Genomic DNA, 23,334 nt, shown 5'->3' on the forward strand with positions numbered 1-23,334 from the left:
AATTAAGTTCCCTAATTATTAACGATGAAAGCATATACGTTTATTGAATCAACGCTCAAACCGGGAAAACCAAGAGAGAGGGCATAACAGGAATTTAAGACAATAGATCCGCGGGGTTGCCTTTCAAAATACAAAGAGTTGATGTCCACTTTATAAACACAAAGACTTCTCTTCGTCTTCCATTGACATCTCTTCATCTTCTTCTTCTACTCATGCATTTGTGAGAAAACAGATTCAGCAGTTTAAACGTTCAAGTAAGCATCTCCCATCCACCACTGTTTCATCATTTTTTTTCTTTGGTTATTGTATCTTTGATTTGATATTTTCTTTCTCTAGCCTTGATTGATCCCTAGTTGTTGATATACCTTTATTTATATTTTCTTAGAAGAATTAGCTTTACGATGTTATGATGTATGCTTCGTTTCTCTCATTCTCTTGAAATGATTTTTTTTTTTTTTTGGAATTGATTGGCTCAAGTCGTCTCTCTGTTTTAGATTTACTTGAAACTTAATATCTGAAAGTGATCGCTATGATTCGGCTTTGGATTACAATCAATCAATGGATCGATCATTTCTTCTACTAGTAACGTTCAAGAGTATGTCTCAATAGAAAGACAGCGTCTAGAAAACAACTAGTAACAACTAAAAGGAATATATGGAATGATAGAAATTATAATTTCTGGAATTTAATGGAATGGAATCAACATTCCACTTATTCCAAAACGTTTTTGATTTGGAATGATTTTTCAAATGATAGTTATTTTTTTTTCATGAATGGTATGGAATGTTATGGAATGAAATGGAATACACATTCCATTTTTTAGTTGTAACTGGTGAATTTTTTTTGGAATGCACATGAATCAAGCATTTTGGAAGTTTTTATTCCAAAAAAAAACATTCCAGTTGCTAGGTTAATGATTAATTGATTACAGTTTCTTAATTCCCTCGAATATTCTTTGGTTATCTAATCTCAAACCCGGTTTAGCCTGATTTAATGCATATATCAACTACGTTGCAGTATCTTCTACGCAACTGTAACCTTTGATCATTTTTGTTGTGAAACCAAAATTGATAGAATTTCTCACAAATTGTAAGTAATACTCTTGAATCAGATTTTTTTTTTCCAAATAATAATATTTTTAAGAGTTAGTTTTGGAACAATTCTTCTTTCTTCTTTTTCTTCTTAAACTAATATACTTGTGTCATCACTCTGCATCTGGTCGCTATTGCTTACGATTTTTCTTATTATTATTTTTTATTGTCAATGGTTTTCTGATTATTTACTTTAGTTGAACATAATAAAAAATTTCGAATTCTTCTAATCTTCAACTATTATTAACTTTAATACTAAAATTTTGGCGTCTTTTCTTTTGAAATTTATTTTCCTATCTTACTATTTAATACTTTCATATCTAAAATATTATACTCTCTCCGTTTCATTAAGATATATTTTTTAGAAAAAAAATTGTTTCACAAAGATAGTTTTGTGTTTTCATAAAAAAATTGTAAATTTCAATAAAATTAATTAATTTTATTGAATTACTATTGATTAAAAGTTATTAAAATTTGAAAATTACAAAAAACAATATATTTATTAGAGTGATTTAATGTGTTTTTTTTAATATGTATAAAAACACTAGAAAATTTATCTTTGTAAAACGGATAGAGTATAATTCTAACCACAATTTATTTTACACAAAATTTCAAAAGAGAAATCTACTAGTATGGTGGCCACTTAATGTCTTTAATTTATTGGGTAGTAGACTTTATCGATTGACACCCTGAGCACAACTTATTCAGTGCAAATGCATAAAGTATTCAGTTGCTATTCTTTCTTTATTGATTGATAAAAGCCGTTGTTATTGTTAACTTGTTATCCTTTGTCAGACGACACAGAATGACAAAACAATGATCACGTAGTTGAATATGTTTATGCGTAATGGTTTGATCATAAATCCTCAAACTAATCAAAATAAAACGCTAGTTAATCATTGTGTTTGGTCACATTGTAATTTGTATGATCATAAGGTCTTAATCTAGGTTAAATTCCTTGTGATATACTCATATACATACGGGCGTTGACCCTTATTTACAGATCTGTCAAGCCTTGTCATTTTTTTGCAATATTCTTTTACAATATTTTAAAGAATGATGGTGGCAAGGCAATAATAAATCTACCATATAGAATTGAATTTCTTTTTGATAATGGAATGGAACATTAAATGATGTATGCCTCTCGCCGGTCACAAAGAGATGAATATTAAAATCTTGTTATTCTTTATCTTATTTGTAAGACTTTTGGTTTCTCTTTCTTACAAGTTATGACTTTCTTTTTGCCGATAAACGAAACTTTTGCAGTTGGAATGTTCAACTGAACTTGATCACCTATCTTGTTGATACAAGAAACAAAACTCTAAAAAATATTGCTTAATATTGACATTGACGTTTGACACTTACAAAAAAAAACATTGACCTTTGACATGTCGTTCATGTATACAAAATATACTCAAAGCCCTAATTTTCCTTGGTTGCAGAATAAAAGGTTATAGAAAATTTCTTGATGGACCAAGAAACAAAAGTTAGTTCTGAGGTTCCTGTAGTGAAAGGTGCACCTGAGGATCTAAAGACGGTCGATGTTTCTGTTAAGGTATAATGATCTGTTTTCTCATAATATTTGTGAGTTTTTTTCCCTTGTAACTCTAACTCGAATGTTTCTTTTTGTTTTGCATTGAACATTTTCTTGAAAGTCTCAAAGATTCAAGTAGAAGTTCACTCCTAACCAAAACTCTAGGAGAATTGTTTCTTATATTATATCCAATTTAAGTAGGATTAAATTAAGATTTTAGTTCTATCAAACCTATCAATTTTTTTGTGTTAGTTCTTGTATGAGAGTAAGTATTGTGACGGTTTATTACAGGAGGTGAACAGAGAAATCACAAAGGAAGATAAAGCTATGGAGCAAGAAGAAGAGGATACTACATTTGATGGTGGATTCGTTAAAGTTGAGAAAGAAGGAACTAACACTAAGGGTGATGAGAAAGCAGAGAAGCAAGTTCCACTCACTATAAGCTCAAGCAGTTCACAGAGAGAACTAGAGAAGAAGGAGAAAGCTTCTGAGTCTCGTTTGGAACCAGAGCCATTGCCTCTTAAAGTCTCTGAACAAGAAAGCATTAATCTAAAGCTAAGGGAAGAACTCAAAGAGAAGGAGTTGCTCGTTGCCTTATCAAAAGACCAAGAAGGAAAAATCAGAACTGCTAATGAGAAGTTGACCAAAGTGTTGCAAGAGAAAGAGATTCTTGAAACATCTGTAGCAGAGATCACTATTATTGCAACTAAAAGAAAAGAGATCTGCGATGAAATTGAAGAGAAACTGAAAATTTCAGATGAAAAGTTCTCCAAAACAAATGCTCTTCTATCTCAAGCTTTGTCCAACAACTCTGATCTTGAACAGAAGTTGAAAGCTATGGAAGCATTATCTTCTGAAGTTTCTCAACTAAAATCTGCTTTGATAGTGGCTGAAGAGGAGGAGAAAGATTCATCTAGAAAGATGCAGGAGTACCAAGAGAAGGTGACTAAACTTGAATCATCTCTGAACCAATCATCAGCGAGAGTTGCGGAGCTTGAAGAAGACCTGAGGACAGCTTTGCAGAAAGGTGCAGAGCATGAAGATCTTGGAAAAGTGAGTACTCAGCGCTGCCTTGAGGTACAAGGTTTGCTTCAAACATCAAAGTCAAAGCTAGAAGAAAAACTAAAAGACCTGGAAGCAGTCCAAGTGAAAAACTCTAGCCTTGAAGCTGCTCTAAGTGTAGCAATGGGAGAGAAGAAAGCGTTGGAGGAAACAGTGAATGGGTATAAAGTGAAAACAACTGAGTCTGAAGAGAGACTTGAGAAGCAAGCAAAGGAAATAGAAGAAGCTAAAACAAGAAGCAGAGAGATTGAAGCTTTGCAAAAGCACTCAGAGCTTAGTATCCAAAAGGCAATGGAGGAACTCAGTACCAGAGACACAGAAGTGAAAGATCTCAAGGAGAGAGTAAGATTGTATGAAGAGAAGTTGGCTGAAGCATCTACTCACTCGTTTTCTTTGAAAGAAGATCTTGATCGGTCTTCCTTGGAGAACGAGCTACTAGCAGATACAAACAACCAGCTCAAGATCAAGATTCAAGAGTCTCTGTCTAAGCTAAAGACTTTTGAAGATACAATCAAAGAGCTTGAGAAAGAAAATGGATCATTGGCTGAGGTGAACTTAAAGCTGAACCAGGAACTAGCCAATCATGGGTCAGAGACCAGTGACTTTCAGACAATGTTCACTGCTTTAGAAGCTGAGAAAGACCAGACAGCAAAAGAGCTTCATGCTTCAAAGGCGGCTATAAAAGAATTAAGAAACAAGCTTGCTTCTGAAAGAGAAAGATTACGATCAAAGGTAATCGGACAATCTCATAATCTTAAGTATTAATGATATATTGACACTCTTTTCTGTTGTAGATGGATTCTCTTGCAGAAGAGAATAACCAAGTCAATGAGATATATCAAAGCACAAAGAGTGAGCTTGTGAAGCTTCAAGAACAACTCGAAGTAGAGAAGTCTAAAGTTGATGCTATGGTATCTGAAATCAAGAAGCTTAGTGCTTTGGCTGCTGAGAAGTCAGTGTTGGAGACTAACTTTGGAGAAGTAGAAAAACAATTGAAAATTTGTGAAGCTAAGTTGAAAGAAAAGGTAAAAATAATTATATGCTATTGGATAAATACTTATACACCTAGCTTGATGATGTTTCTTGTTTTTTTTCACACCAGGTTGAAAAGGTTGACGAACTGACCTCGAAATTGCATGAACATGAAGTTAAGACGAGTGACAGAGACTTGGAGGACAAGAAAGCAACTCAGCTGTATAAAGCGCTTCAAGCATCTCACACAGTCATCTCTAAGGAGGTTACTGAATTTTATTTTTTATTTTTTTTGCTTCTTGTTACTTCAGAACTAACTTTTTCTACATAAGTTCTGATTCTTGTTTTTGATTTGTGATGGAGACAGAAAGAAGCAGTTTCTCAGAAGCATTCGGAGTTGGAAGCTACTCTAAAGAAATCACAAGAAGAGCTTGAAGCTAAGACAAGTAAGATCGTTCACCTAGAATCATTGGCCAAAGATCTTGAACAGAAAGTGCAGCTTGCTGATGCTAAGTCTAAGGTCAGTCATCATATAAACAAAACCGCATTTCCATTATAACTGTTTCTTTAGTATACAAATACTTTGTTTATGTAGAAAACAAACTTTGCAGGAAACTGAGACTATGGGAAAAGGAGAAGTACAAGTTAAATCTCGAGGCATTAATTTATCAGGAAACGTTACAACAACTAAGAAAGCTGAAACGTCTCATCTCATGACATTGAAGATCGTTCTTGGAGTGGCTATCTTGTCTGTCATTATAGGTATCGTTCTTGGGAAAAACTATTGAAGTTCTTCAATGGTGTGATTGTCTTTTACCGTTCTTTTCTATTTGTTTGGCCAAGCAAGACCAAATGTTGTGTTATAACACAAGAATCTGATCGACTGTTTAGATGGTTCATCTACATTCTTAGAAAAACCATTCAAGTGTGTGCTAACAGCAATGAAAATAAATTTACTTTGAATATTTTCGTTGGTGAAAACATCTAAAAATATTTTTGCATATTAGAATAGAACCAATTTTATTATACATAAAATTTTCAAAATTCGTTTATGAGAAGGGTCAGTTAAACTTCTCATATGTATCTAAAAAGTTATTTTCTTTCTCTTTTCCTTCTTATCACTTGTACTTTTTATGAGAAGGGCCAGTTAAAGTTCTCATATGTAAATAAATTTCCTTTGAATATTTTCATTGGTAAAAACATAAAAAATATTTAAAATATTATTTTTTTAAAAGAATTGTATCTCTACTATAAAATTCCTTTTCTCTTTTGATTTTTATTACTTTTACTTGTTTTAATTATGAGATATTCCATTAATGACTAAATCAACTAACATTAAATTGTCTAACAAACAAAACAAAGACCTAATGTTTCGGCTAATATATAGGCCGCAACACTTTAGATTCAATCATAATCTCTTTTTTTTTCGTAAACTAAAAACCATGATGAAAGACAATACTCATCCTTCTCCCTTTAAACTGAAACTTGACCATCAACTCGAACATCGACAAGAAGCAGAAGAGTTCACTATCGATGCTAATGTCAAGATTATCCGACAAGGGTCTCTTCCATTACAAGAGGCCTTCTTCTCCTCCACTGTCGACAATTTCATATTTGAAGACGAAGATTGTCCAGAGAAAGTAGAACTCTACGAGTTATTTATCGACGCTGGAATAGTCGAGTTCGATGCTCAGTTTATGCTTATTGACATGATTTTGTACGTTTCTGAAAAGACAAAGTCGCTTGATGACGATTACAAAGGAGTTTTAACGTTGACGGTTGAAGTTACGTTACCACCGAAACCGGTTGAGTTTAACCGTGTCGGTTCGGAGCAAACTCAATCCCAAGAAGCAAAAAAGACGAAGACGGTAGAGCAATGGCTTAAACCAGATCATAAAATACAAAAAGCCGTGTACAAAATTGGGGCTGATGGTGTTTCATTGGTGCGAAGCCCGCATAAGGTAGCTACGTAGGGTTTGTTGCTTGGAAGAGAAGCAGGACTTTTAGGATATTTTAATCCTTTTGTTTATTCCTTTTTTGGTTAACAGTTTTGGGTTTTTTTTCCTTGTCCATTCAGTGGCATTCATTAACCCTAGTACTAAACTAAACCAATGAAGGCTTAGCCACTGCAAAGCAGAGACGACACTTTGCATATGATCCCAGGTTTCTACTTATAAGCCTTCATTGGTATATGAAAGATACGCACTCAGAGTCGATCTCGAACCAGTATTCGAACGACCTGGCTCCGCCTTTATTCTCGGACTAGTGGGTACCCTCGTGCTACGCACGAATCTAAATAACTGTAGTTAAAATTATTTAATAACCAAAACTATCATGTTTAAAGTATTTTATGTTTAAAATTTGAGATATATACAACACAAACTATAGTTTATTATATTTGATTCACTAATTTTTCTTTGTATTTTTCTTGCAAAGTAAATCTTCCATTAAGTTATGCATTTTTATTTTAAATACAACAGAAAAAGTTATGACAAAATATAATCGAAAATATAATACTTACTGTTTTTGATATTTTGAGACCTAACATAAAATGTGAGACCCAATAGAAAAATCAATTATGAAAATGAATATCCATATTTTAATGCTACAATAACAGGTTCATCATCCTACAACTTTAAAAACTCCATGTATATTCTTAATGGCAACATTTTTTTCTTCTTTCATTGTTCTATTTTTTTATTATTAAAGTAGCAAACATTTACTTGGAGCTTTGAAGAGAAAAATGTATCTTGGAATGCAAATTCTATTTAACGTATTTTAGATGAATTGGGGTAATACTTAAAATATTCTGATTTTTGTTATTTTGAAATTTCTGCAAACTCAGGGGTGAACTCCTAATTTCAAAGTGTTCACATTTTCTCCATCTGTAGTAAATACTAAATAGATAACATAATTTTTCTAAAGAGAAGTCACACAACAGATATTAAAATAAATCTATAAGTAAAAGAAGAAGATAAATACTTTATCTTGTTGCAGAAAGATGTTTATTTCCCATTTACCTTTGCTTCCTTCTAGAAGCTCTGAAACATAAGTATACTCAAATACCATTTCCAATCTGAATTATTTTACTGTTGGGTTCATACTATATCTTGCAAATACGGTGAAATTTGAATCTTTGAAAAAAACAGTTAGAAATAGACAAAAGGGAAGAGCAATATAAGTTTAAGAAATTCTTTACTATTTCAATCATTTTAAGAGCATCCACATCAATGAAACCCCCTCTTGGAGTTCATCTTTTCAGTTTTTTATTATTAAAATTTTTTTCTTTTTTTTTTGGTTTTTTTAATAAAAAAAAAAAACTAGACCAATCGCGGGCCGCCACGACACGTATGGCCCGCGCTACAGTGATGAACTTTAGGAGAGAGGGGTTCAGCCAAGAGAGCTTTAAGAGAGAGGGGTTCATGGGATTGAATTATTTTATTTTTTTTTCTTGATTTTTGTGTGAACTCCCCCCCCCATAAACCCTCAATGGGGGTGTTCTAAGACCATCTCCAATGTATTTCTCTATTTTTACCTCTAAAATAGAGGAACTCTATAATAGAGTTGAATTTTACTCCAATGTATTTCTCTAAAATAGAGATCTCTACATATAGAGCAAAATATAGAGGAATGCTATTTCTTCCTCTATAAATAGAGGAGAAAATAGTAATCTCTATTTTAAAGGCAAAAATAGAGATGGGTTGGAGTGATTTTTCCTCTAAATGCTATTATAGAGGTAGAAATAGAGGTGGGTTAGAGATGCTCTAAGAAGTTCTAGAGTCACCATATTTCAAACTGCCTGTGAAAATATATATTGAGAAGAAAACAGTTTCAGGATAATGAAACGTGGGATGAAAATTTTTGAGAAAATTTAGGGATTGAGATTTTTTTTTCTCGGTTTCTTTTACCTTTTTTCTTTTTGTAAAATTATGTGTTAAAGTTTTATTGGTCATGTAACTTGTGCTTTAGTATATAAGGAATTATGTAAAACAAATAAAACTTTAAGATTATATATTTTATAAATTATAAGGGTCATTGATTGATAAGTTGATAACCCTATATATTCTCGTAGAGCAAAAGAAAATTAAATAAAAGTACCAGAAATTTTATAAAGACAAGAGAAATTTTAACAATATGTTCGAATACAAAACCCATCTCTAACAAGAAATTAATAACCAATAATAGAATATTTATTTTTTACAAAAACAATAGGCGAGAGAGAACAATTCACATCACATTCACACAACTCGTCGTAAATAAAACCACTCCAATGTTATAATATCGCTAATCTCCTTAGAAGCAGATGTCCAGGGCGCAACAGCAACACATGGCCGCAAGACTACAAACACAAAATTCCATTAAAAAAATTACATACTGAATCATCGAAAACTCTTAACTTTCTAAGGCACAAAAATATAGTTATGTAGAAGCATAGTTTCATGACAATTACATACCAGCCTTTAAAGAATCCGTCACCCTTAGAACTGGTCTCGACTTTAACAGGAGCTGCCGAACCATGACTAGGGTCGACCGTCGGGTAACCAATCGGTGGTGGTGGCGATGGACCGGTTGACATAGGTGGTGGAGGGTTAACTCCTACGTTATATAATATATCATTAGTCTTTATACGATCAATAATTCGAGAACTTGCTTACGGTCTTTCAAAAACTCCTTTGAACAATTTAGTGAAAAAAGACAAGAAAAACATAATAAACGTGATTTTTCTTACCTGAAGATTGGTTGTGATTGTACTGGCTCATCTTTGAACGATTAGTTGTAACGTATTTGATCTAAGGCAAGAGCTTTATGTGTGTGTGAAGATGTTTTCTTTGTATGGATCAAGAATGTTTTTGATCTTTGAATATCTTTACAAATGCGTGTGTATGTAAAATATATAGAGCGAGATGTAAAGGAAAAGAAAGTCGGCTTTTAAGAACCGCGTGGAGGATAGAACATTAATGTCACCAGAATATATTCAAAGTTATTATAGTATAATTAACAATTATGAGTGAGTCAATCAAATTTCTTATGAAAATGGTAAAGTAATGTGGATAAGTTCAAATGAAAAGCTTGGTATGGGGTTATATATCGACACGTGGAGTATTCTCACCGTGTTTTGGTTGCAATTGTGTTTTAGTTGAATTTGAGAACACGTCATGATTCGTGAAGTTTTTTTGCTTCTAGCTTTGTTGGATCAAAATGAAATAAAATATTATTTTAATCAAAAGATTTTAGCTGATCTTTTCGTGGAAGTTAACAAATAACTACGAATTCAAACAAATAATCTCTAGCCAAACCGATAACTAAGAAATTAAATTAAGTGGGGATATGATGTTAAAGGAAATAATTTGGTCCTCCACACAAAAACGCAATATTCAACTCACAACACGTCACCTTATTTGAATTTTAATAGTTTATTTCATGTGGTCAAAAGTTCTCCGCCCAAAACGCAAAAGAAATAAATAAATCGCGGTCCACACGTAACCTTTAGTTTTGATTATTTGGAGACTTGAAAAGCTTTTCTTAAAGGAATTAAATTACATTTTTACCTGAAAAACTTAAATAATATAACGATAACTTGTAAAAGAAAAAAAATATCGTTCTTTCTTTGTTTTTCCAAACGATGAAAGTACCACTTATAAAATCTCAGAATGATTTATACAAACTTCTTGTTCGGAACTTATGATAACAGGAAGTTATATGAATTTTAAGGGAAAAATGCCATTTAAATCCTTAACTTACCAAAATAAACCAAAATAAGCCTCAACTTTTAAGTAAGCCAAAATAATCTCAAACTTTCAAAAAATTTCCAAAATAATTCCAAAGTTATGTTGACTCGGCTCTTTTAAGCATCACGAAGTCAGCTGTTAATTTTTCTTAAACGTCTGTTAACTAGTGAAACGATGTGTTTTGCTATGTCACTAAAAACCATAAAATTGGTTGAGTCGTGAACCCTAATTCCCCAAATCATTCATCAAAATCTCTAAATTGCTCCATTGATTGCATAGAAGAAGAAGGCGAAACTCTTGACGATTTAAAGAAAGTATATGGGGAGACTGAATAAGGTTGCTCATAGATGTAAGAAGAAGGATGCATCGAGTGAAATAGTCGAAAAGGGACACGAAGAAGGTCATGATGCAGGTGAAAGAAATAAGGTTGATCAAGATGCCGCAAATGAGGATGTCCGCCACGTTTTTTTTTATTATTATTATGTAATGGTTCAAACTGTTGCTCAAAAAAAATGTAATGGTTCAAACCATCGCTTTTGTTATGTAATGTCTGAAGCCATCTCTTCTGTTATGTAATGACCCAAACAATCTATTTTGTTATGAATAACTCAAAACTCTGATACATTGGTCTTTATGTTTTGTTTCTAAAACATGTTCTTAAACATCAAACAATCTCCTTTGCTACGTTTTAGGGCATTCAAACGACATTCATCTTCTTAAACATCATGAAAAACACGTTCCTAAAAATCAAAGCAACACAACTTCTTAAATCATCATAGCACACATTGTCTTAAACAAGTCTAAAATAAACAACTTCTCATCGAATAACTTGGTTCTAATAGCTAACAAACTTCTTCTCTTGAACCTGCCACACCAATAGAAGATATATAATTGCAATTGTCATCAAGAACAACAACACAAAAACGCATTTGGTAATGCGTTTCACCATTCGAAGCTCCACTTTCACATAATCTCCATCCTCAAGCAATTACTGAATCACACCTTTTATCCATTCCACCTCTAATCTCACATTGCATATTTCAGCTTCATTGTTTCTGATTTTGGATTGTGCATCTAAAAAATATTCAAGAACAGTTTTTTCCCACCCATTAATAAGTGCTCCTACACAATAAGCAATGAGGAATCAATGAATCTTAAGCGACTCAGACCAAAATTTCTTAAGAGATCATCACTTACATCAGCTTTGGTTAGAGAAACTTTGCCCCCATCTCTCTTGCTCACGCATCTGAAAAATGGTTGACCCAGATTCTCTTGCGTCCTAGACGTGTACACATTTTTTTGGGAATCCACAAGCCTCTGAAGTTGATCCCATGGTGAAGAGGGAGTTTTTTTTTTGGGAATTAGAGATTTGCATTTGATGGAGAAGAAGAGAAGAGTACGATTTTTTAATGACAAAGCAAAACGCATGGTTTTACTAATTAACAGATGTTTAAGAGAAATTAACTGTTGACTTTGTGATGTTTAAAAGAGCCGAGTCAACATAAGTTTGAGATTATTTTGGAAAATATTTGAAAGTTTGAGATTTTTTTGGCTTACTTTAAAGTTCAGGTTTTTGTTGGCTTATTTTGATAAGTTTAGGATTTAAATGGCGTTTCCCGATGCAGCCTGTGTGGAATGTTTCTGGTCGTACTTCCGGCGTGAATCCTCCTGTGTTTGCTTCTGGCGAACCACCACCAGCCCTCCCTCCAGACCCTCCAGACCCAGCTTCTTCCCTGTCTCCTGTTAACTTCTCCTCTCTTTCTGATTCCAAAACTGTCAACTTTGGCTCATCCCGAAAGGGATCTCGAAAGTTGTCAAAACCTCAACTCTTCATTACCTCCTCTTCGGAAACGAAGGAGGTTGAAACTACTTACTCAGAAACCGCTCCAATGGAGCTTGAACAAGATAACCAAACCTTATCCACAAACCCAACTGTTCCAGAAAGTAGATCTGCAACTACTACAGTTCAAATATCCACAGCTCAAACTGCAGCTTCCGAAACTATTTCCACCCAAATCTTCGCCATCCTCGACCCCAAACACTCCTCCCCTATCCAAACAAACCAAGCCTCTTCTCAATACAACCTTCCTCTCCTTCCCTCCCCACGGCCAGTAATCCCACCTGTCCTAATCAACCAAAACTTGGCTGATCTCCCACCACAGAAACAAACCCTTCTTGAAAAACTTTGAGCCTCTGCAGACAACTCACTGAGGCGTCTTTCTCCAGCCACCAACACCTCTTCTGGTCGCCCAAGAGTGGTCATCCCTGATGCAGTTTTCAAAAAAGGCGCAGAGTTACATAAAGACTATATCATATGTTACTTCAATGGAAAGTCTCCACCATATAACCAAATACAGAGTGTGTTTAATTATATGTGGGGGAAGGGTAAGAAGCTTGAGATCCACAACCACCCCCTAAACCAGTCGGTTATAGTGTGAATTCAAAGCGATTACCTCAGAAAAAAGATACTGGAGAAGAACATATGGTATGTAGGAGATTCTATGCTTCATACTGCTCAATGGAACTCTGATCATTCGATGTCCACTCCCCCCTGAAGGCCATCCAGATATGGGCACATCTTACGGGAGTTCCGCTGGACCTTCGCTATGATGAAGGCTTGAGCTTGGTCGCAAGACTGGTAGGAGAACCTAAAGAGACTGATGATTTCACAAAAAATATGGTCAATCTCACTGTTTCTCATGTCAAAGTTGAAGTAGACCAGACAGTACCCTTACCCCCGGTGGTGGAATTTGAACGAGAAAGTGGGAAAGTGGTGGAAGTCTCAGTTTATAACCCTTGGGTCCCCCCTACTTGCTCGCATTGTCATGAGCTTGGCCACATAGTTCGGAATTGTCTCACCTACTCTTCCCAGCCACCTGAAAATGAAGCGGGAAAATCTCAAAATACTACCCAAAATAACTCAGCAAAACCTCAAGGAGATCATCCAAAAACCCCTAGTGAACCCATCAGAAACATCAAAACCCACAATCTTCCTTTATCCCTTCCAAAGCCACCAGAAAATACCAGAAAAAAATACCAACCTGTGCATGTGCCTCCTGTTGCTCCTCCCTCCATCCCTACTCTTCTTGACACACCCTCTCAAAAATTGTCCTCAACCACTGCCCCACCGCCTAATGATGTTTCCCCAATTCCTCTATCTTCATTACCCCATTTCCTTGTTTCCTCTTCCTCTTTTTCCTCCCCTGACCACTGCCCAAGACCCTCTTTAAAACACTCTAGATCATCTCCAACTCTGTCTCCACCAACTTCCTCAAAGTCAAACCCTTTCTCTGATCTCCAAAACCCTTTTTCACCCTTAACCCTAACTGTTTTAGACCCCTCTCTTCCCCTCTCTTCTCTTCACCTCCCCTTAACAAAATCAAAGAAACCTTTACTATCTTTTGTTGACCGAGGACCTCCTCATCCCGAGGAACCTCCAAACCCTTCTCAATGAGTATTAAGCTCTTTTTTTGGAATGTCCGTGGTCTAAATGACCCGGATAAGCATAAACCTTTTGTAGATTGGCTTAGTAGCCAAAAGCTCCTTTTTGGTGCCCTTTTAGAAACTCATATAAAAGAACCCTTCCTATCATCTCTAAGATCTGCCCTGGCTGGAAATTCCTCTCAAACCATCTCTCAGACCCTGATGCCCGTATAATTCTGATCCAGAAAGATCCGCTTGATGTTCAATTTCTGACTCAATCAAGACAGTGCCTGACATGCTCAATCTCTATTCCAAACCAGGTTCCCATTTACTATACCGCCATTTATGCCTCAAATCAAAGTGATTAAAGAATGGAGCTCTGGAATGAACTGCTACAAACACACTCAACACTTGATCTTGACTCCAACACTTGGGTTGTTGGTGGTGACCTGAATCAGATACTATTTCCCTTTGAAAACTCGAGCCTCACAGTGGATCACGCTGATAATCTCATGTACCAAGTTCAAGACTGTTTTCTCCAAGCAGGTCTGTTTGACTTGCGTTACTTGGGTCCCTGTCACACATGGACAAACAGCCAACCAGATAGTCCTATTGCAAAAAAGCTCGATCGCTTGCTGGTCAACAATAATACCCTATCCTCATGCGGTTGCCTCATTCCTTCCCCCCGATATCTCTGACCATTCTCCTTGCATATTAAACCTAGCCCTTTTCCTACCCAAAGCCGGATCCTACTCCTACAAATTCCAAAATTACCTTACTAAGCACCCTGGTTTCGCTCAGTTGATTAAAGACGCCTGGATTCTAGCTGGAAGTACATGCCAAACACTTGCACAACTGTGCTGGAAGCTGAAACAAATAAAGAGTGAATTAAAAAAGATAAACAATGAGAACTATTTAAAGATTCAGGAGAGGGTTATCGATACTCACAGTTTGCTTCAATATGTGCAGGTACAAGCACTGCAGAACCCGAGTTCAGAAAACTTCCAGGCTGAGAGAGACCTTCATCAGAAGTGGAATTTTCTGAGAGAAATAGAGGAGATGTATTTTCGCCAGAAATCTAAAATAAACTGGCTCAGAGAGGGTGTCCTTAATACAACGTTTTTCCACCGGATTTGTCAGGCTAGAGCGAGTTATAATACAGACCCGGTGGAAATGAGTGAACTGGTGGTCATGCACTTCTGCTCTGTTTTAGGACCCTCTCTATGTGCTCCAATCACCCCATCTCCTCAGATATGGTTCCACAGACTGCTGAACTTCTCCATATCAATTGTCCAAAGTTCCCAAATGATGTTGCTCCCCTCTGCAGATGAGATCAAGTTTATAATGTCTAAGCTTAATGCGAATAAGGCTCCAGGGCCGGACGGTCTCACCTCCGGATTCTTCAAAGCGGCTTGGGACACTGTGGGTGATGAAGTCACAACCTCCATTTCTCAATTCTTCCATACGGGTTTTCTGCCTTCAGCCATTAATGCGACGATCCTCACTCTAGTCCCAAAGTTTCCTGGCGCATCAAAGATTACAGAGTTCAGGCCTATTTCCTGCTTAAATACGGTCTACAAGGTTATCTCAAGGCTACTAGTGAAAAGACTCAAAATAATTCTGCCTAGCTTTATCCTACCAAGTCAGACGACATTTGTTCAAGGGAGATTACTACTAGAGAACACGGTTTTGGCAAGTGATCTAATCAATGGATACCACAAGAACAAAAGAGCGAAAAAGATAACAATCAAGGTAGATATTGCAAAGGCGTTTGATACCTTGTCATGGGATTTTCTGTTCTCTTGCCTTCACGGGATGGGAGTACCTCAGCAGATTCTGCACTGGCTGTCTTCTTGTATCTGCAAGACAAACTTCATGGTCGGTTATAACGGTACAGTAAATGGGTACTTTAAGGGCACGAGAGGATTGAGACAAGGTGATCCCCTATCACCATATCTCTTTGTTATAGCCATGAACTGTCTATCTCACATGCTAAATGCAGTAGCAGACCAGCCGAGATTCAAATACCATACAAACTGCAAGAAAATAAAGTTGACTCACCTGTCATTTGTGGATGATCTTCTAATTTTCATTGAAGGGAATATAGAATCTGTGCAATGTGTTTTATAGGTCCTCAAAGAGTTTGAAGACCGCTCGGGCCTGGCAGTAAGCATGCAGAAAACAAGCTTCTATGCATCAGGAATGTCAGAAGAGGAAATTGACACAATCCAAGCATCAACGGGAATGGCTTGTGGAAACTTACCTTTTAGACATCTAGGAGTCCCAATGAACTCTAGGAAGCTCTCGCTGGCTAGCTGTGAGCCGCTCTTGCACCAAATCAAGACTCGGCTATCCTCCTGGACAACAAAAACTCTATCATTCTCGGGCAGATACTGCTAATTAAGATGGTAATTACAGGGATTACCACCTTCTGGTGCTCTTCCTTTGTGCTCCCAAAGACCTGCATTGCGAAAATAGACTCGATGTGTAGCACTTTCTTGTGGAGAGGGGATGTCGATGGTAAAAACACTGCCAGAGTCGCATGGTCAACGGTAGTGAAAACGAAAGAACAAAGCGGCTTGGGAGTGAAGGATCTCCAGACTTGGAACAAAGCGTGCTGTCTACGGTTGATCTGGCTCTTCTTCTTTCGACCGGACTCGGTATGGGTTTCCTGGTTCAAGGAAGTTGTTCTTAATGGATCAGTAAGTAATTATTGGACTACAAAACCATCACAAACATTTTCTTGGCTGTCAAACAAATTGCTAAAGTTAAGGAGTGTGGCATACCCCTTAATCCACCTTCGAGTTGGAAATGGAGAATGTAACAGGTTCTGGTTCGACAATTGGAGCCCGTTCGGGAGCTTAAACGAATATTTGGATGGAAGAAGAACGAGACTAGGTGTTCCTAGAGGAGCAACACTGGCTTCTCTACACATGAATGGAGTATGGAATCTCCCTGCAGCAAGAACAGAGTGTCAGCTTCAAGTCTTCTCCTTTATTACTACGATCCAATTCACTCCAGAACCGGCTACTATGAATGGGAAATCAAGGGAAAAGTCAGTGGAAAGTTCAGTACGGGTCAAATATACCACTACCTCAGAGGACATATTGAGGAAGTGGACTGGGCAAGGGCTGTCTGGACGGCTAGAAGTGTTCCACGACATAGCTTCCACGTCTGGATAGTGGTACAAAACAGGATCCCAACTCGTGATAGGATGCTCGGCTGGGGGCTTCAAGTTCCTTCCATATGCCTTCTATGCAATAGAAGCGATGAGTCAAGAGACCACTTATATTGGGATTGTGATTTCTCCTTTGGCCTTTGGAATCTTGTGGCAGTCAGATGCAGAATAATACCAACCCGTCAGTGGGAAGGTTCCTTAGACCAGATGATATCGCTCCCACCACCAACTTCTACTAGATCACTCACCTTGCTCGCCTGGCAGTCTACGATGTATTGGATTTGGCAAGAGCAGAATCAACGTTTGCATGTAAATCAATTTCGCTCGATCGACTCGCTGTTCAACCAGATTGATCGGCAGATAAGGAACAAAATCTCGAGTTTCCGATCCACAAACCCCCAAAGAGCTTCAGAGATGATGCAACAATGGCTCCGATGATCGACTAAAGGCAACGACTGTTTCACCTCTCCGTAACTCCTCCTCTCCATCTCAAAAAACACTTCTTCCTTTACTTCCAGTTGGGCTTTTCAAGGGTAATTGGGTTGTTACTATATGAGTTACTGAGCTTGCTCTTAAACTAGAGCCTTTGGGCTTTTGTAAAACCTTTTTAATTTGCATTTAATATATATAAGAAAGCTAGTTTACAAAAAAAAACTTATGATAACAGAGATCCATGCAACACATGCAAAAATCGTATCTCATCTTTGGTAGACAATAGATAAAATAAAAGAGAGAGATAACATCATCCAAAAAGTATTTAAGTTTATGTCCATGAGATCCAATTTATCAAAGGAAAATTGGGGGATATGACAACGAAAAAACAGTAATTGACAGAGTAGATATTTTACCTAACGGACAGATACACGGCGTCATATATACATAATAATATAATATTACCCTTTTAATTAACTGGCTGCACCTGTTACAAAAATAAATTAAAAAATAAATTTTAATTGCACAAAAGTAAATCGTGTCTTCATCCTATTCACATCTTCTCTTTTTCACTTTCTTCAGTAATTTCTCGAAGTCAAAAGGTCTCTGCCTCTGATCTGCTCCAACGCCTTGTCTGTGCATGCAATCCAATTTTCCTGTCGGTCGCCCTCCCATTTAATCGTGTTTGTCGTAAGGGTTCGGCAGTTGGGTTTTGCGTTACAGTTTCGGCAGTGGGTAGTACCACAACCGACCTCCCCAACTTCACCAACTCGATTCTTCTCAGATCTTTGACAGTCCCGTAAGTTCTCGGTGTTTCTCCGTCGATTCTAGTTATTAAAACTTCTTCTCTGCTTATCTGAATTTATTTTGGGATCCTCTTTGATGTTCTTATTATAAGTTATGTTTGAATTGAGGTTTTTGTCTCTGCGGTGCATAGTTCATGGTGTAGAAATATCGATTTTTTTTGTGGAATAGCATCTGCAATATATAGATGTTTCATCGTATGTCTGTATCTGTATATCTCGTTGCTATATGTCATGTCAAATGGAATAGTATAAGGTTCACATTATTCCATTTTACATGGAATCATACTTTTACATCATGTCTTTCCATTCGTTAGCCATTCTTATTCGGTTTGACTCATAATTCATTTCAATATTGAATATTACAGTGTGAACCGTCCTCACTCTTTGTCTCTCTTACTTTTCATTCTTCAGGTTTGGTATGGACGAGTTAGACCTTCCAAGTAGATTGTTTCAGACAGGGTTTGATGTCAAGTGGATTTAGTTTCCCGGAGATTTGGGTTGCCTATGGTGGATTGGGGTTTATATTTCTCTAACTTAGGTCTAGTGTTTAATGTCAAGTGTTCTATTACAAGTCCCATTAGCTTTGTATTTCATGTTTCTTGTTCTATTATCAGCCCCATTAGTTTTGTTTTTCATGTTGCTCATGAGAAATGTAAATACATGTCTCTAGTATTATGGCAGGTGGATTTAATTTCACAAAGATTTCGGTTGCCTATATATTGAGGTTTATATTTCTCTAACTTGGGTTTAGTGTTTACTATCAAGTGTTTTGTTACCATCACCATTAGCTTTGTATTTCATGTGGTTCATGAGAAATGTAAATACATGTCTCCAATATTATGGCAGGTGGATTTAATTTTCTGAAGATTTGGGTTGCCTATGGATTAGGTTTATATTTCCTTAATTTTGGTTTAGTGTTTATTGTTAATTGTTCTATTACCATTCATATTATCTTTATATTTCATGTTGCTTAATATTGGCTATAGTATGCAAATAGTATCATTTTAAATAGTACATTGTATATAGTATAGAAGTCTTCTCGTAATGGACGGTGCAAATGTGTACGTAACCCTATAACACATTTATAATCATTAGCCTATATCATTAAAATGTGTGTATGGTTTACAAATCATAAGTTAGGGTTTAGAATTCCCAGTTAAGGTTTAGTATTCCCTAAACAACTTTTCTAATATGGAATAGAATATGTTAGCTATTCGTATAGAATAGCTTTATTCATTTTTATACTATACATATAGAAAAGAATATTGTCTTTTCAGTTTAGTTTATATTGGTTTCAGGTTGGGTAAGAAGTACATACTTCGATGTCAGCATAGAAATTCAAAAATGTTACTATTAAAATTATTTACTGTCAAAAATAAACTGTAAAAACATTTCTTCTCCATTCTTGTAAAAAAAAATTGTGTTTCGATATGTGGTTTTCATCACGACACATAACGCAGGACGTCACATACTATCACTTGTAACTGGTTACCTGTTAAGGTAAGGATCAAAACCGGATAATTTTTGTATAAAATGGCTGACACTAAATAACATCAAAATCAAGGTTACTTACTTAATTTAGTCTCGATTTATGGCTAGTACGCAAATTAACCCTTTATCAAACCCCAAACACTCTTTTTTGTTTATACAATTGCATTTGCCGCCTCTTTCAAGTAAAAAAAAAAACTGCTGAACAACTATATTCTGTATTTTTACCACAAAGACTCAGGCAGCATTAAGAGCCTCGAGCTGTTTCTTCAGATCCTCAAGGTCGTCCTCATCCTCCTCTGCCTCTCCAGACCCTATAGCGATTGCTTTCTCATACTCATCTGCCTCTGGAAGCTCCCGAGTAAGCCCTTCTGGCAATGCACCTATACAAACACAAACTAGATCATTGGAAGAAGAAGACCTAAACCTGATAAATTTTTCACATAAATAGTACAGAGAATCCCAAGTTGAAAATACCTGAACTTGAGGAAGCTTTTGTAGTATCCTTCTCATTTTCATCATCGACCACACTTATAGTAAGACATGAGATACCCATCAGATTTCAAGTTGCAATTAAAAAAGAGAAAGATCTGAGCTGTTACCTTATGTTCCACTCGTTATCATCATGGAGTGGACCATCATCTACAGCTGTTGCTGCTTCGGCTTCCATCTTAGCTTTAGCAGCAGCGTCCCTTGCTGGTTTCGCAAGCATGTACTCCTTCTGCAATTTAGAGGTTTCATTTTTTTATTTAACCAAAACATGATAACAAAGACCAGCTGAGAAAAGTTTTGTAGTCGATTTTTACTCTCAAGTTACCTGCCGTTCTAGACAAGCTGCATTCGAGCATTGTGGATTTGGTCTCATTTGCATGGTTGGGAAAAAATCCTTCAGTGAGTTGTAACCCTGTGGGTCAAGTAGCACAAAAAAATAAAAACAAGTTAAAGTTAAGTGAATCATATGATAATGTTTCTATAATGAACCGTTAAGTGTTATGTACCAGGTATGGAGAAACTTCACCAAAATTCAGTAAGAACTTGAGAGAGTTTTGAACCAAAAGACCAGCAACAACACCCTGAATTTGACATCAAGAAACTCTTACAACATAGACAATGCTCAAAAAACAAAAGCATTATCTACAAATATGACCACTAGTCAAGAATATGTCCAATTTTTTTGTTAGGGTGGTCAAAAAATTACCATTGTAGTGGGAAGAGATGCAGCACAGACCCCTTCCCTCTTAAGCGTTCGTTCATCAATTCCAGATGCAACGACCTACCACAGAAATAAAGATATTATTTAGAAGAGAAGTAAATGTAGTATCAATACTAAGGCAGGGCATGGTAGGTTAAGAGTTGTATGAGTGATAACAGAAGAGAAAATAACATACCAAAGGAGGTGCACAAGCAAAACAAGCAGTTTCTCCAGGAACCAGAAGCTGTATGTGACCTGAAACAGCATCTTCGGAAACACCTGCACAAAATATCATATTCTTTTGTTAGTATAAAGTCAGAAGCCTATGTTCCGTGTTTTTATTTATTTTTGTATAACTTGACACAACGCATAAAAGGATGACTGATCTATCAGCATTGGTGAATTCCCAACGATACATACTAATTATAAGTTTTTCATACTATTTACCTGACTCCATCCATGTCTGATTTAACTCATTGCATGCCTATACATCAAAGAATATACTCAAATCAGAAGCTGATCCAGAATATTTATCTATCTCTTCCATTCAGAAGCATAACCAAATGATGTGAGTGATCGAATCGTGTACAATGTAAGATCAAATAGGTCGATGGTGAAGTAAGAAAATCAGAGCTACCTGGTTGACAGCCATCCTTGCTTCATAATTATCGACACAACTCAAAACAAGATCCACGCCACTGCCCTCCTTGTTAGGACAAAACGACTTGTTCTTCAAGCTCGACGTGAAGGTTTCAAAGCCTTGCACTGTTGTTATGTTCATTGTGAAACTCTAGGAAACAGAAAAAGAGAAATTGAATAAAATAGAATTCTCCAGGCGTGAAATTAATAATACTCAGCATAATAAAATATCACGAAAGGATCATAAGAAACAAACATCATACATCAAAGATCCCCTACTTAATTAGTAAAAAAATCAAATCAAACACATCCATCGGAAACTAGAGAATATGGTATCAACAACCTATAAACTAGCATCAGGTGTGCTTAAACCCCATGACGTAAGACATCAAGTAGAAAACATACCTCAAGTACTACGTCGGGGTTAATTTCAGCAAGCGTCTGAACAGCAGCATCAGTCTTTGTCATACCAACCTAGGTTCACCATTACACACACATTAGAATCACGTCATCGAGCAGAGGAGACAGATGATGAAAACTGAGAAGAACCTGATCAGGTCGGAAAAAGAGTCTGTTCATGTTAGCTAGCTCGACAGTGTCATAGTCATACAACAAAAGACGACCTATACCACATCTGGTCAGCATCTCAGCAGCCACACTTCCAACACCACCAATTCCCTGCTCAATGCACATGTACAGTTTTAGCTAAATACAATTTTAAAAGGAAAACATGGAAACAAAGAGAGCTTTAGCTAAATACATACAACAATAGCGACTGAAAACTCTCTGATCCTCTCATAGTTCTCCACAATACCCATCCGCTGAAGTGCCATAAGCCTACTGTAAGGATTACTATCCACCACTTCCGAACTTAACTCCTTCAATCAAAACGTTCAGCATTGATATTATATAGTCAAACTTAAACTACAATAATTTTGTCAAATTAGCATATAAAAGCAGACCTTGACTTTGGAACGCCGGTGAGGGTTACTCTTGGACAGAGCCGCTAGATTCTCAACATGTGATCGCAGCTGCAGCAATGCAACAACCAAAAGCTTTGACATTTTGCAAATTCACATAAAGATGAATGCTTTTAATAGAATCCAGAGTCAGATCGATACAAGGATCACTCTTAAACACACACAATGCATGTGAAAGTTCAGTTCTTTTCGAATCTAATGAGATACCCACAAAGAATAATCCACTAAGGAAACGAGATCTGAAGCAAAATTTCAAACACACCTTGTGGATGGGAGCAGGATCGGAGAGAGATTTCTCGAGAGCATCGAGATCGTCGAGCATTGCTTTGAATTCAACCTCCATCTCGGCTCTCTTGGAAACGATACGGAGAGAACGAGAGTGATGGAGAAGATCGGAGTGCGGAATCTGCGAAGAGATCGAATTGGATTGTTGAAGAGAAACTCTGTAAACAATAAACGTTATTGCCTTCGCAAAGGAAAGTGTTGACTAAACGCGTTGACCGAGATAACAAGGAAAGAGCAGAATTGTCATAATGGGCCTTAAACTTAACCCATCGTAAATTCCTATCGGCCTGCTTTTCCTTTGTGATGGTTCACATTTTTTCAATCATTATGAAAATTAACCTTTTTCATAGTCTCTCCAGCCAGGGGCGTCATTAACCACAATCTCTTAACCAGAATTCTTAATTCATAATTTGACACTTTTTTATTTTTTTTACATTTTTCGGCTAAAAAACGACTCTTATATCTCTTATTTAAGAGACCGTTCTTAATTTTTCTTATTTAAAATCTAAAAGAAACTAAGAAC

General features: G+C 36.4%; 4 protein-coding genes across 4 annotated transcripts; 2 read left to right on the forward strand and 2 right to left on the reverse strand.

Moving 5' to 3' along the window:
- The first annotated feature begins 131 nt into the window (after window positions 1-131).
- LOC106371197 (centromere protein F) lies at window positions 132-5,624 on the forward strand. Its single transcript, XM_013811230.3, has 7 exons — window positions 132-254; window positions 2,534-2,646; window positions 2,917-4,419; window positions 4,482-4,712; window positions 4,790-4,924; window positions 5,027-5,179; window positions 5,271-5,624. The coding sequence occupies exons 2-7, from the start codon at window positions 2,560-2,562 to the stop codon at window positions 5,445-5,447; spliced, it is 2,286 nt and encodes a 761-aa protein (XP_013666684.2). The 5' UTR covers window positions 132-254; window positions 2,534-2,559; the 3' UTR covers window positions 5,448-5,624.
- Window positions 5,625-5,771: 147 nt separating this feature from the next.
- On the forward strand, window positions 5,772-7,059 carry LOC125579394. The gene has a single exon (XM_048743452.1). It carries the CDS (start codon window positions 5,976-5,978, stop codon window positions 6,630-6,632), a length of 657 nt encoding a protein of 218 aa, XP_048599409.1. The 5' UTR covers window positions 5,772-5,975; the 3' UTR covers window positions 6,633-7,059.
- A 1,684-nt stretch (window positions 7,060-8,743) lies between these two features.
- Window positions 8,744-9,651, reverse strand: LOC125579395 (protein CYSTEINE-RICH TRANSMEMBRANE MODULE 3-like). Its single transcript, XM_048743453.1, has 3 exons — window positions 9,389-9,651; window positions 9,114-9,255; window positions 8,744-8,998 (listed from the first exon to the last, which is right to left on the reverse strand). Exons 1-3 carry the CDS (start codon window positions 9,417-9,419, stop codon window positions 8,953-8,955), a joined length of 219 nt encoding a protein of 72 aa, XP_048599410.1. The 5' UTR covers window positions 9,420-9,651; the 3' UTR covers window positions 8,744-8,952.
- A 10,124-nt stretch (window positions 9,652-19,775) lies between these two features.
- LOC106371196 (ubiquitin-like modifier-activating enzyme 5) lies at window positions 19,776-23,014 on the reverse strand. Its single transcript, XM_013811229.3, has 14 exons — window positions 22,789-23,014; window positions 22,509-22,577; window positions 22,311-22,424; window positions 22,096-22,224; window positions 21,952-22,020; window positions 21,545-21,697; window positions 21,355-21,391; window positions 21,104-21,186; window positions 20,914-20,988; window positions 20,714-20,788; window positions 20,533-20,619; window positions 20,318-20,436; window positions 20,193-20,245; window positions 19,776-20,098 (listed from the first exon to the last, which is right to left on the reverse strand). Exons 1-14 carry the CDS (start codon window positions 22,867-22,869, stop codon window positions 19,953-19,955), a joined length of 1,290 nt encoding a protein of 429 aa, XP_013666683.2. The 5' UTR covers window positions 22,870-23,014; the 3' UTR covers window positions 19,776-19,952.
- Between the last annotated feature and the right edge of the window lie 320 nt (window positions 23,015-23,334).

Source organism: Brassica napus, chromosome A10 (genome assembly GCF_020379485.1).
Source record: "Brassica napus cultivar Da-Ae chromosome A10, Da-Ae, whole genome shotgun sequence".
Taxonomy (NCBI): domain Eukaryota; kingdom Viridiplantae; phylum Streptophyta; class Magnoliopsida; order Brassicales; family Brassicaceae; genus Brassica; species Brassica napus.